The 14331-nt window shown below is 43.8% G+C and overlaps 1 protein-coding gene across 1 annotated transcript in view; it reads right to left on the bottom strand.

Moving 5' to 3' along the window:
• LOC146809052 (uncharacterized) overlaps positions 1–14331 on the bottom strand; it is a 477319-nt gene that overhangs the window by 135843 nt on the left and 327145 nt on the right. Inside the window, exon 20 of the mRNA XM_085614821.1 lies at positions 11063–11257. Within this exon, the coding sequence (XP_085470947.1) occupies positions 11063–11257 (195 nt within the window). The remainder of the gene's footprint in view (positions 1–11062; positions 11258–14331) is intronic.

Raw genomic sequence — 14331 nt, forward strand, 5'->3', positions numbered from 1 at the left:
CACTAGGTCCGTGATGATGTGCTTGGCATCGCACATGACCTGCACGTTGATAGAGTGGTAGGAATTCCGGTTACGGAAAATGTACTCATTGGCTGAGGGTGGACAGATGGGGACATGCGTGCAGTCGATACATCCTATGACATGGGGGAATTGGGCCACCTGGTAGAATGCCTGTTTGGTGCGGTCCAACTGCAGTGGGGTTGTCGGGAAGCTGATGTGGGTGTGTATCATTGTCAGCATGGCATCAATTAATTTGTGGAAGAAGCTTGAGAGTGCACTTTGCGATACGCCTCCCGCTACGGCGATGACCCCCTGGAAACTTCCAGAGGCCAGTAGGTGCAGGCTGCATAGGACCTGGACATGCACAGGAATTGCATTGGTCCGATGTGTCTGGTGCTGCAGTAGTGGTTCGAGGTCTGCAATTAGGCGCATGATCATGGCACGATTCAGACGATACTTGTCGTACACCTCATTCTGTCCTAGCAAAGTGATGCGCACTCTGAAGAATCTCTCCTTGACCCTTCTCCTGCGCTGTCCTGCTGCATTGATTCGCATCCTCCTTGCAAGCACGTAGAGGGCTGCCATTTTGTGCAAGCCAACAGGGTCTCCTGGGCCAATTTGAATGGCTTACTGATTGGTACCATCTGTGGCCCATGTCTCTTTTTTTTGGTGAATTTTTTTGTGTAAATGTAACTTTACCTCCAGGTTCTGATTCCCCTTAATCTGCTTATGCAAAATAGCGATTTTTGGGATTTTCGGTATTTGCGATTATTGATGCATTGAGTAGCGATTCGTAATTAGCGATTGGCACTTGCCGGGAGCTATTAGTGATTTCGGTAATTACGATTTCGGTTTTGGCGATTCTTTATTTTTCCGGGTTGGTTTTTAGCGATTCTTTATTTTTGTGGTTAATTATTTAGCGATTCTTTATTTTATCCCGATTTGTGTTGATGCATTGGGATTCGGTTTTTGCCACTCGCAAACGGCTGATTTTAGCGATTCGGTATTTTACCGACTGGATTTTTGCTTGATGCATGTGCCAGTATATCTTTAATGAGTCCAACACTGCTGGGATAGCCCTCTTTTTTGAGATTATTGGAACAAGCTTGGTCAGTTCCTTCCAAAAGTTTTTGGGAGTAATACCAGCCTTTCTTCATTCCTTTTTTTCCAGTGTGTTTGGAGGCATCCCTTTGGTGTAATTCCTCATTTGTGGCAATTCGGTCCTATTTTTGCTCCTCTGCAATGGATGTTCCATCTCAAAGCCTACTAGAACTACCAATGCTCCAGCTGTGCCGTGAGCGCATGCTATGATTCTTTGGATTCCATTTGCTCCAAGAACTGAATGCTGCATGTCCATTGTCATTCCGACCTGCCTGGTTTACCTGCATACTGCCCACGTTTCATTGCCTGTGGTGCCCCTTCAAATGGGCACTGGATGTATGCCTAACTTTGCAAGTGCAGGCTCCTGTGGACATGAACCGGTTGTTGAGTCCTATAAAGACACGTTTTGGAGTTGTCTCATAAACTTACGGCTGCCTCAAGATGCAAGTTATGAGCCTCTCCCTCAAGGGGAGACGGGTGCTTTAGGGCCAGGACTATCAAACTCTGGCTCTCATACAACGAATGCAGGGCAGCAGGCTACTTTCCCAGCATCGGTTGATAATGAGATCATATCTGTGCTTTCGGATTGTAAAACTGGGCAAGAGTGGAGACATTGTCTACAGAGACGGAGTCCATTCAGGATTCACTTACCAGTGAATGTGTGGAGAAAATTCTGAATGCATCAGGCTCACCATAATTTGGCCACATTTACAAAATGTACATGTTATATTTATTTTTCTTGCTTTCTCCGATTATATTTGGTTTTCAGTATAACATGCTATTTAGCATGGCATTGACTTTGCTTGGCTTATGCACCATATGCTTAGTTACTCACTATGTTACTTTCCCGAGCAAGGAGGGGGGGTGGTAAGTTCCATCTTAGGCCCAATGCAGTACTCCCTTATTTTAGCCAAACTGCAATTTTTAGGCTACATATGCTTTGCAGAAAATGTAGAAAACGCTATTGCTTTAGGAATAGGTTGCACATGTTATTATTGTTTTGCTCGTCTTCTTTGGATTTAGTCTGAACATTTCATGCAAGGTCAAACAGCACAGTGCTCTGTTTATCTGTGCTCGGTAAAGCAACATCTCATAACATTCAGACATAACATGGGCACAGCTGCTGTTTTCAAGAAAGGCACTTCTTATCACATATATATGGAGATGTACCCTATGAACAACAGAGAGGAGGGTACATGCAGAGGGAAAGGTCTTGGAACTGGTGCACCAGCCCAGCGTAAACTGAGTTTACACCTACAATGATGCTGACCACCTAACTAGAATAACTGGTGTAGGGTTCAGAGCTAATTCCAGAGATCACTGCTATAGCTCTGTAGTCATGTACTGAGGGTAGACTCAGACTGACATATCAGTCACCATGATAGGGCTTTTCATTGTATATAGTTTGCTTGTAATGCTGATCACTTTGCTTTATTGTATATGTTTTCTAGTTGCCGCAAACCGGCTTCATAATAGACAACAGTAGTTTCAATAAACATTGTAAACTTTCCTAGTGTCTTTCATTTTGTTTATTATGGACATGCAGGAGTGAGAGAAAAAAAGGTTCCCTTGGGGACTAGAGTGTTGTGTTCTAGGTTGCTCATTACCTGTTAATCTGGAAGGTTAGGAGTTTCAGGTAAGGCACTATGAGCTTGTCAGATTTGGGCTCCTAGGTACTGATGTGGTACAAAGACTCAGTCCCTACATTCTTATGTCCTGTGATTCCAGGCATAGTTCTATTTCCAAACAGAATCCCTGCAACAGTAATGCTTGCTTACTTATCACGCCTTCACTCAAATTCCTCCCTAGTCGTCCCAGGCCTTGGTATTCCCCTACCTCCCTTCTTGGCCTACAGCTTGTGGGTTTGGTAACAATGATCAGGAGAGTTTCTGGTTTGTATTGGGGTGCCGCTCGCAGGCGCGGACTCTGTTTTAGACATTTATTTTAGCTGTCATCACCACCGAGGAGTTGCTGGTAACTGCGTGGGGAGAGCGACTGGCGCGGCCATCACGAGAGGCTGCCACTAACAGGGACTGCGAGGACCAGGGTGCATTGGGCTGCAATAAGTGAACGCACCTGATCCTCTTCCCGGACACACCTCCCACTGCCTCCTTCGCTACAAAACGCCTCGCGGCCCCCGCTTCGCGGGAGCCGCTCGCAGGCGCGGACTCTGTTTTAGACATTTATTTTAGCTGTCATCACCACCGAGGAGTTGCTGGTAACTGCGTGGGGAGAGCGACTGGCGCGGCCATCACGAGAGGCTGCCACTAACAGGGACTGCGAGGACCAGGGTGCATTGGGCTGCAATAAGTGAACGCACCTTATCCTCTTCCCGGACACACCTCCCACTGCCTCCTTCGCTACAAAATGCCTCGCGGCCCCCGCTTCGCGGGAGCCGCTCGCAGGCACGGACTCTGTTTTAGACATTTATTTTAGCTGTCATCACCACCGAGGAGTTGCTGGTAACTGCGTGGGGAGAGCGACTGGCGCGGCCATCACGAGAGGCTGCCACTAACAGGGACTGCGAGGACCAGGGTGCATTGGGCTGCAATAAGTGAACGCACCTGATCCTCTTCCCGGACAAACCTCCCACTGCCTCCTTCGCTACAAAATGCCTCGCGGGTGCCGCTCGCAGGCGCGGACTCTGTTTTAGACATTTATTTTAGTCGTCATCACCACCGAGGAGTTGCTGGTAACTGCGTGGGGAGAGCGACTGGCGCGGCCATCACGAGAGGCTGCCACTAACAGGGACTGCGAAGACCAGGGTGCATTGGGCTGCAATAAGTGAACGCACCTGATCCTCTTCCCGGACACACCTCCCACTGCCTCCTTCGCTACAAAACGCCTCGCGGGTGCCGCTCGCAGGCGCGGACTCTGTTTTAGACATTTATTTTAGCTGTCATCACCACCGAGGAGTTGCTGGTAACTGCGTGGGGAGAGCGACTGGCGCGGCCATCACGAGAGGCTGCCACTAACAGGGACTGCGAGGACCAGGGTGCATTGGGCTGCAATAAGTGAACGCACCTGATCCTCTTCCCGGACACACCTCCTACCGCTATTACACTGACTCCATCTCACGCGTGAGCGGGACGCGTGCGGGGCGTAGTCCGGGGCGAAGCCCGGGCAAAGGGTGGGCTCGTCTGAGCTCGTAAGAGATCGGCAGAGGACGGGACGGGCCACTGCTCTTGGCTGTTGTGGTACGTGGATACATATTCGTCCCCTGTTGCCTGTGACTGCTTGTGCTGTATTTGATCCATTGCACTATTGGCCCCACACGATCATTGTCCTTCTTCCCTGATACTGTGTCTGGCGTATTGGGAATGGCAACTGGAGGTGTAGGAAAGGGGAGGAAGTCCCTTACAGGGTCTGGAGTTGTTGGTACGCTTGATAACTTCATCACGAGAGCCTCCTCGGTCTTACAAAGAGAAATCGAGTTAACTGAAAAAAGGCTCTCTCTTGACCAAGTGTTTACTAAAAGGTCGTCCTTGGGAAAGATATCAACAGTGTTGTCACCAACCAACATTCGCACTCTCAGTAATCCGGTTGATACTCAGGGAAGACTATTGACCACTCCAGCCCTGATTCATAACACCAATAGCTCTACTGAGTGTGAAGAGTCTGTTGACCAGGTTCTATTTTCCCCTCTGAACACTGTGGGGTTCACTAGATCTGGCCAACCGATTCGTTCAGTAGATACTAATATTACTTCAACAAAAAAGACTGTGAGACGAAAGCGGAGTGCCATAGTTTTGTCGAATAAAAGATCGATATACGCCAAGCGGTCCAAACCTGGAGTAACGAACTGTGCAGTCAACACTGAACCGGTCAACTTAGCATCTAAAAGCACAGAGTGTAACCTACCTATGGAAGTTGGAGGAGAATTCTGGTCAAAACTAGAGCAGTTACTTACAGCCACATGTCTTCCACTGCATAATAGACTTGCTGAAATAGAAAAAAAACTCTCTGATTTCGAATTGCGGTTTGCTGATGTTCAGGGGAAAATTGAGGAGGGCATCCATATTAATACCAACCCCTCCCCTACTGTAACAAACTGTGCTGAACCAACTGTACCTGCAACAAAATCCCCTACCCAGAGATCAGGAGTTGCAGTTGATTCTAACATGCAGCGTGATAGGTTTGGTACCACCACCCATCCAACTTCTGACAGCCTTGGGCTACCAATTGTTACTGCAAATGCTGAGAGCAGGGGTAATACCGCTACCACTAACACACCTCTTGAAGTGAGCACTAAAAATCTGCCACCCGAAACACCTACCTGTTTAAATTATGCCACTCAAATGAAACCCAAGCCGATTTGCTTGGACCTTCCCCCTGCATCAGTCCCGTTTGTGGTGGTACTAACAGGTGTTCCGACTCTGGATAAGGGTATAAAGGAGGATTTTAGTATGCTCAAGAACAAGTGTATCCATTAGCTGAACTGCCATAAACCGCTTCCAACTGGGTGTAAGAGCGAAATTCTCTTTGCAAGACGGCTGGATTGGGTGGGCCACAGAACAAAAGATATACAGGGTGATTGCGTTGTAATCAATTTTAGGAACACTAGAACAGTTGGTTACATTTGCAACACGCAGTCACGTACCTTAGGTAGTGCTGAAACATCTATTAAAGCCCTTCCGTTAACCTATTTCTATCCGGGTCCATCTACAATAGGCTGTGAAGCCTCTAGGAGACATGTGGTGATGGGACCAGGTTGGGAACAGGTGGGCTCTACTTCTCGTTGGCCTAACACAATACAAGCTGACATGCAATTTTGCCCACCAGCTCTTGAATCCCACTTTCATTTCAATAACTATAGTGTGTTAGATCAGGTGGACTGACGTCTGGTCCCCATTGTTTCTCTTATCTCGACTGGGGCCCAGAAAGAGCTAAATAACACCAAGCTCGATAGGGGGATTAACTGCTTTTTGCCTGAGCCCCCTCTCCTTGCCCACATATCAACTTCCAAGGTAGCTTGTCACACGGAAAGCTCCGTCGTTTACTTGGAAGACCCTCCCGCATTGTCTTTGCCGGGGGGGCCAGCACAGGAAAACGGAAGGGCAAACGTGGGTAAAGTTTGTAGCTCCCCTAGTTTCTCTCTTGCTAGCCAGGAGCCTAAGGCTGACGTCAATCTCATTTCTTGGAATGTAGCGGGTTTAAAGAACAAACAGACTTATGAAGACTGGGGCAGTTTTATGGATACATTTGATATCTGCCTGCTACAAGAGACTTGGGCCACGGAAAACTACCAACGAGATGGGTTTGCCTCCTTTGGTATTTGTGCTTCCTCTAGTGGCAGGGGGAGGCCTTCTGGAGGTCTTAGTACCTGGGTTGCAATACACCTTGGTGTTACGGCCAGGCAACTACAAACGGGATCTGATGACATTTTATGTGTTTTATTAGAATTACCTGGGAACAAATACCTAGTTCTTTTAAACGTTTATTCAAGACCCTCTCCAGGAGGTGGTGAATCCAAGGTTATTACAGCTTTGAATGATTTTATTTTGACTTTAAACCCAGGATACTCTGTTATAGTTGGTGGCGATTTTAATTGTCAATATGAGCCACTTAGCCTTCTTGCACAAAACGACCCTGCGGCGGAAGATACATATTTAAATATTCCCGAAGCCATTATACCCCACTAGTGTTGCAAATTTATTCTCTTTCCCTTTCCCTATCGTTGAGGGCTTGTAATGGCAGATTCAAATCTGACCAGCCTGGACGAACTACCTTCAACAGAGCTGGGCATTTATCGATTTTGGATTATATCCTGATTGACATAAAATCCTGGGATAAGGTTTTGGATTTTAGGGTGATCGCCCGTGACGATAGTGATCACAATGCTCTCACCCTGAAACTAAAACCTGATCAGTGGGGACTTGCAACCTATGACAATGGGATGCTCTCTGTTAAGCAACCTCTTATTCTCCATAATAATAAGCGGAGAGTTAGATGGCCAAGTATTCTTACGTGTCCCGTGAAACTGGCAGAAATGTATAGTTTGGCACTTCCATGTCTTTCTGAAATGGCTGAAGTTGTGTTGAATTGCTCCTCTGTTGAAACTTTATCTAACCCTGTTACCATCCATACCAAGTTAGCTACGAGACTTTTAGATGTTTTTTCTAGATCCGAGGCCCCTAAGGCCCATGTGGCTAACAAACATTCTTGGTATACTTCTGAGTGTAGGAAGTTAAAATCTGAGTTGATCTTGGCTATAAAAGCTAAAGACAAATCCAGGACAAAATTAGCCCGGGTGCAATATAAAACAGATTGACAGGGCCAAGAAATCCTGGGAAGATGACAAGTGGGGGGAGCTGAGACTATCACTACAGCATAAGGATTTTAGGACTTTTTGGGCCATTGTCAGTAATGGCAAGAAAGATCCTGATACCATCACTGGCTCCAACATAGCTCCTGCAGTATGGGAAGGGCATTTTGGGGGTCTATATTCTATAGCAAATTTTGATTCATCCTCCTTAAGTGATTCCTTTTCTAACCCAACTTTTTGTGCTGAACCTACCCCACGAATTACGATCCAGGAGGTCGAAAATGCCATTTCTACGCTCATTCCCAATAAAGCGCCGGGTCTGGACAAAATCCCAGGTGACCTTTTTAGGTCCGAACCCGCGATATGGGCGCCTTACCTATGTGTTCTTTTTAATTCCATTTTATTTGGGGCAGAACCACCGTTAACATGGCGAGGGGCTGAGATAGTGCCTATCCACAAAAAAGGTTGTCCCTTACAGCCTTCGAATTATCGCCCGATAAGCCTAATTGATACGACCCAAAAATTATTCGGGCGCATAATTCTGAATAGATTACAGGCTTGGGAAGAAGAAAATAACATCCTAAGCCCTTTGCAGGCTGGTTTTAGGAAGGGCACCTCAACTCTGGACCAGATCTTTCGTCTCCAGGTCTTATTCTGGAAGTCTGTGAATATAGAGGGTGGCAGCCTCTACCTCATATTTGTTGATTTAAGATCTGCATTCGATCTGGTCCCTAGAGAAAAGCTTTGGGCTGTGCTCCAGATGTTAAATGTTCCCTCATATCTTCTAGAGGTCCTGAAAAATCTACATACGTCCAACTTTGCCCAGGTTAGATGCGGAAAGTATGGGGAACTTTCCGAACGCTTCCCAGTTAGCCGTGGAGTACGACAAGGATGTGTGCTAGCGCCCACCTTGTTCTGCCTTTACATCAACGGGCTCATAAACCATCTACTAGCTCTAAAAGACACTGATGTTCCCAGGCTTGCTTCGGGCAAGGTACCAGCGTTAATGTTTGCTGACGACACCTTGTTGTTGTCACGCACTCCCATGGGAATTCAGCGCATTTTAGATGGCTTTCTAGATTTCTGCAGTGACCGGGGTCTTGAGATTAATCTTGCAAAAAGCAAATTTATGATCCTTAACCCTCCTAAACGTACTCGCCCCAACCCAGTTCTAAACGCCATCCCTTTGGAACGGGTGAAAACGTTTACTTATTTAGGGATCATACTGCAACAAGACCTGGGCTGGGGAGGTCAGGTCATTAATTCTACCCTCAAGCTGACCCAAACCACAGGGGGCATGGCCAGATTATTCAAAGGTTCAGCTTTCAAACCAGCTCTACCAGTAGTTGAGATTTTTAAAACACAGGCCAGACCGGCTTCGACTTATGGAGCGGAACTATGGGGTCATTCCAAAATAGGTAGTCTATCGAGGGTAGAAAATTCCTTTATAAGGAAATTGTTAAGCTTACCCTCTAGCACACCGCTAGTCCCCATTAGATTTGATTTGGGACTGCTTCCAATTGAAGAAGTGGTGGCGGCCCGACCTGTGCAATACTGGAAGAGACTTTGGTCCAACCCGGACCTTGAAGTTTATAGAGATGACTTTCTGGAGCTTTGGCCCGTAATAAAACACATGAATATCCCTTGGTTAATTTATGTCAGGGATATTTGCCGCAAGATTGGTCGCCAGGAACTCTGGGACACTCCAGGAATTTCTTGCCCAGCTGTTTCTAAAACCAATCTTGCTGAGGAAATCAGGCATTTTAATCTACTTCGCTTGCACATGAACCCAAATGTAGGTAGGCTGATGGAGCAGTTTCTTTTGGTTAAACCGAATTATGAAAGGGAGTCATTTTTGGATGTGATTTTCCCCCCTGTTGCTAGGAAGTTATACGTCCAATTTAGAATAGGTACCTTACCACTAAGATCTTTTACTTCTAAATGGGACATTAACAAAAGTATTTTATGCCCTGCATGTGGCTATAAACAGGAGGACGAAAAGCATGTGTTTTTCTTCTGCCCAACATACCGTGCACACAGAAATCGCTGGGTAAAATTAATTTGTAAGAATCTTGGTTTTCGTGATTGTGCTAACGCCCTGCGAGTCTTAAAATACGACACCCATCCCCCAATTGTACTCGCTGTCTCACGTTTCTTAAATGCTGTATGGTTGCAGCGGAGGAAATTTGCTACCAATTGTTAATCCTTCGGATATATCAATTTAATTGGTTTCTGTATTTTGCTTTGGTGGCTAAAATGTGTTGTGCTTTGTACAAAAATTGTTGTTATGTACTGTTGCTTTTATGGCCTCTGTGGTCGAAATAAAGTTTTTTTAAAGTTAAAAAAAAAGGTTTGTATTTCTCATTACAGGGCCTTCCAAGCCAGACGCAGAGAATAGAATAAAGAGTTTTGTAGCTACAGATGTGTCTATCTGGCATCTTTCTCACATGTAAGGTCTGGGACTAGGACGTGGTAATAGGAATACCAGTAAATATTTGAGATATTTTTTGATAAACAAGGATCTAGGATCCAAGATGCTGTACTAACATCCTCACCATCACCCTAACAGTGGCTGTCTTGCATCCCACTTACTATAGTTGAGTCTACACATGCCTGCCTGAAAAACACAGATAAACTACAGAGATCACAAAGCTTCACCATCCTACTTTTCTATGGACTGAAAGGTCCTGATTACATCACTTAAGCTTTACAATCAATCCAATGGTCATCAATCAAACAAAGGACTAAATTAAAAACCTTTTGCCTGGTACACAAGGCTTTCCACAGGACAGCCTAGGATTACTATTGCAAACTATCACACCTTCCTGCCCAAGCAGACGCCTATGATCTGCCTTCAAAATAATAATATCCACCAAAGACCCCACTGAAAGGTTTGGGCCAAACACTTTGTGCTTAAGACTCCTCCTACTGGAGCTCTGTTCCATTGCTTCTTCGCATTAGGAAAAGCCCAATAACTCTAGAGCCACCTCTTCAGCATATGTTCAGTATTTAACAAATTTTTTGTTCTGCCTGTAGCGTCTCCTCCACCTTTTTCTATGTAACTACTGCTCTGATCTCTGCAATGATCTTCTGAGTGTGTTACACAAACAATAAAAAAGAAACTCCATAGGCAATGTGGAAAACACAATTGTTATTATATACATTGTCAGTAGTAGTCTCTTATCTTCTAGTCAAAGAACTATTATTTTACCCCTGGTTATGTTGTATGTCCAATCATCTGTTACGTACTGTGAGACTTATGTAGAGCACCTCTACAGCCAAAGTGTGACTTGTGCTGTTAGGTAGCTTCTGTTTGTTATCTGCACTGATAGTTATGCTGGTGAGTAAACATGACTAAATATCCTCACGTTGGCTTAAGCGTTGAAATTCTCTGTACATTCGCTGACATTAGTTCACTGGCAGCATGGGATATTGATAGTGGAAGTGACATCACTTGCCCTTTGATATCAATTTATATAAAAGGTAGTGATAACATGAAACATCGGACTGTCTTTTCAACTCCTAAAGCCTTCAGCATGTTAATATATGCAAATTATTGATAGACACAAATAAAAGATCAGGTGCGTTGGTTAAAGCATTGTGGATGCAAACCAGTTCACTCAGTGGCATAGAATATTGTTACAGTTCCCCTACAAGATGTCACTGGTTATTCGGAAAACCTACATATGATATTACCTCTGGGTCTTCAGGCTCTCCCTTTTCTTCTGCGACCTCCTCCTCTTCTTCCTCTTCCACTTCCTCTTCTACTTCCTCCTCCTCCTCTTCCACTTGTTCCTCCTCCTCTTCCACTTGTTCCTCCTCCTCTGCTCCTTCCTCCTCTTCTGGTTCTTCCTCCTCTTCCTCCTCTTCCTCACACTCTTCTTGCGATGTCTGAAACAAACAAATGAAGGCTCAGGAATCAGAGGCAATGGAAAGTTTCATGTTCCTGTTGGTATTACCACTTAGATACTTATCAATAACACAGTAACATCTGCCGCAGATTCTAATGAGGAAATAATGAAAGACAGAGGACATCAAGAAAATGAGTATTAGTCAAGTGGAGTAACAGAAAAACAAATGTTCATCCTCTGATTAAAGTTTTTTTAATCCAAAAAGAGAACATAGTTCTTTTCATAATTGCACTTATTCTTTTCAGTTAGGAAGTGCACAAACCAGAAAATACGTTTGATCACAACTGATCAACAGGGGCACTGCTAGTTCATTAAATCCAATTTATTGGTGTATATATTCCACACGCTAATACAAACATTCATACAAATGACAGATGCAATAAAAGTATTGCTTGTTGTGAATATAGTGAGATAATGTTCCCAGTAATATAGGCAGATGCTACAATTCTGCAAAAATAGCACACAGTTTAAGTTGAAATGCTTTCATCAATGCTATGATAGAAATCAATGCAAGCTTTAAACAATGAGGAACAGAGTAAGGCTACAGGAAAGAGCCATAAAATCAAATAGGACAAGAGGTAATAGTCATGAAAAGAAATAGGGCTGGGGGGAAGTCTTGTGAAAGAAGTACAGTGACAATTACAAGCCTCTACCTTGGTTGACTCAAATATCTTTAAAAGCCTTTCAAAGACACTGTAGCTAGGCTCCACTCCCAATCCAAGAACTAGCCCTCAGAAAGTACCTATGCACTTACATTTTGAACCTACACAACGTATGTAAAGAATGTAATATCTGGTGCCTAAGAGAGTGAATAGCCCTGCATACAGTATTATCTTGTTCCAACTTGGCAAAGAGGATCTGCTTAAAAACCAATGTATTATCAATGGTCGTTTATATCTTGTACCATCTTTGCTATACCTAGCATCATCTATTCTAACCTATCCAGGAGGTGTGTATCATACATGTTAGAGACAGCTAGAGAAGTATCCACTTTGGCTGGTATCTAAATCACCAACATATAGGGATCTTTCCCACAAATATAGTTTATTGAGATCTATTTCTGAAGACACACTACACAAGGGTGCCTCTTAAGTAGCCCCGCACTGTAGAGGTACCCATAAGCAATTTGGGTTGGATGGATCCCTGACATCTACACAGTCCGAATTATGGCCTCGTGTGGATATGGTGTCATCCACCCTGCTGCTGAAGATGGCACTGTCCGTGCAGCAATTCACAGTGATGTACAATGATGGATGCTGCTTGTGGAGATTCTATGGTGGAAGAACAAGAGTGGGCGAGAGCTTAGGGAAATGAAACTTGAGGCTGAGAATGGCCACTAACTAGAATCCTTCCAAAACTTCATAACAAAACTAACTGAGGGTGACACTTCCGGTGCAGAGATCATAGCATGACGTCACATGGTGCTAACTTGATATGTTTAACTAATTAAGAGTTATATCCCCTATTATGTGTCTAGATGAATAACAACTTCCACCTTTCTACTCACAATGTGGCATTAATTTCCTGATATCCGTGTGCCATTTCCTGTATGTTGCTTTATTTGGAAATAGGCAAAAAAAGCAAATAACAGAATCTGAGAGTGAGTCTGATGGTGGATGAAGAGTTTAGAAAATAACACAAGCCATTGCTATTGGAGATTGGGTCCCCGTTTTATCAATCAATCAATCAAATAAATGTATTCTGCTAGTAGAAAATAGCCATAGAAGTACACAGTATGAACACAACATATATAAAGACATACTTAAAGATCCAATAAAAAAAGTTAAAAACACTGTTTCAAAACACACAAAAAATAATTAAAAATATATTACACTAGTTTTGTTGCCCTTACATAAACACCGGTTAAGCCTCAGTTATAGATGAAAACGTTAAAGAGGAGAAACATACGACAAAAATGTATTGTACCAAATCTGTGATCAATATTTCTTCCTTAACATCAATGATCATTTAATCAAATTGATCACTGCTTAACAGACCTCAGGGCTCTCAAGTCGCTGCAAAAATAAAAAATCAGGCTTGTACTCTGATAAGTAGTATAAAGTGTACAAAATAACATAATGTGCACTGTGCTTTGAATAGAACGACCGTCACAAGGGCACACGAGAAGTTTGTAAACCAAGAACCTTGGGTAGGAAATGCCAGCAAAAATGAACAAGATTAAAACGTAGCCTCTTAAGCAAAAATCTATACCATGCATTTGAAATAAATGATAAATAGGCTTCAGGAGTGGGTCTTACAATTCCAGTCCATAGAGACTCACCAGACTGTATTACATACATTAGCTCCTTGCGCTCATTATGACACCAATTTAAAAAAAAAAATCTCTTATCAGTTTTCTCTGGATTTGCGTACTGTTCAGGGGCCCCCAATTCCTTAAAGATGTTCATATTATATATCTCAGTCAGGGAAAATCATGTACATACTCCATGGTAAGACAGTCAGATCTAGTAAAATTACCTTCCGGGTTTCTTCATTCTCTTAGTCACAACAGAAGTTGCAATTGGATGGAGTCTTCCACAAAACCAAAGCCAACCTCTGCATGATTGAAAGGGGTAGATGTAGATTGTGGCAGAGCCATGAGTCCGTGCAAAAATGTGTTTGACATTTTGTATACAATCATCATCTATGTTCCCCTACACTCAAGCATTAATTGAAAGGCATTTACTTTTAAAAATATGAGCGCATTCTTTCACTGGTTTGTGACCCAGCCTTTTATCAAAATGAAAAATCGAGTCAACCGACCACTGGAATTGGACAGACCTGCATTTTAACAAAAACTTCTAATTACTTGCTCTAACACATATCCAAATATGTGAAATTCTGGACCTGGGCCACCCCTTACCCTGATAAATTAAATGTCATGGGTTTGGAAAACTTTGACCCTCATTCCACTACAAAAAAACCTAAGATTGCTTTTCAGCCCTACAACATTTACGGGTGTACAAAAAGCATCAAGAAGAACTTGTTGGCATTTGCATTTCTAGCTCGCAACACCACGGCATCCATGTACAATAGTACTGGGACGCGGCGGGA

Source organism: Triturus cristatus, chromosome 7 (assembly GCF_964204655.1).
Source record: "Triturus cristatus chromosome 7, aTriCri1.1, whole genome shotgun sequence".
NCBI lineage: Eukaryota > Metazoa > Chordata > Amphibia > Caudata > Salamandridae > Triturus > Triturus cristatus.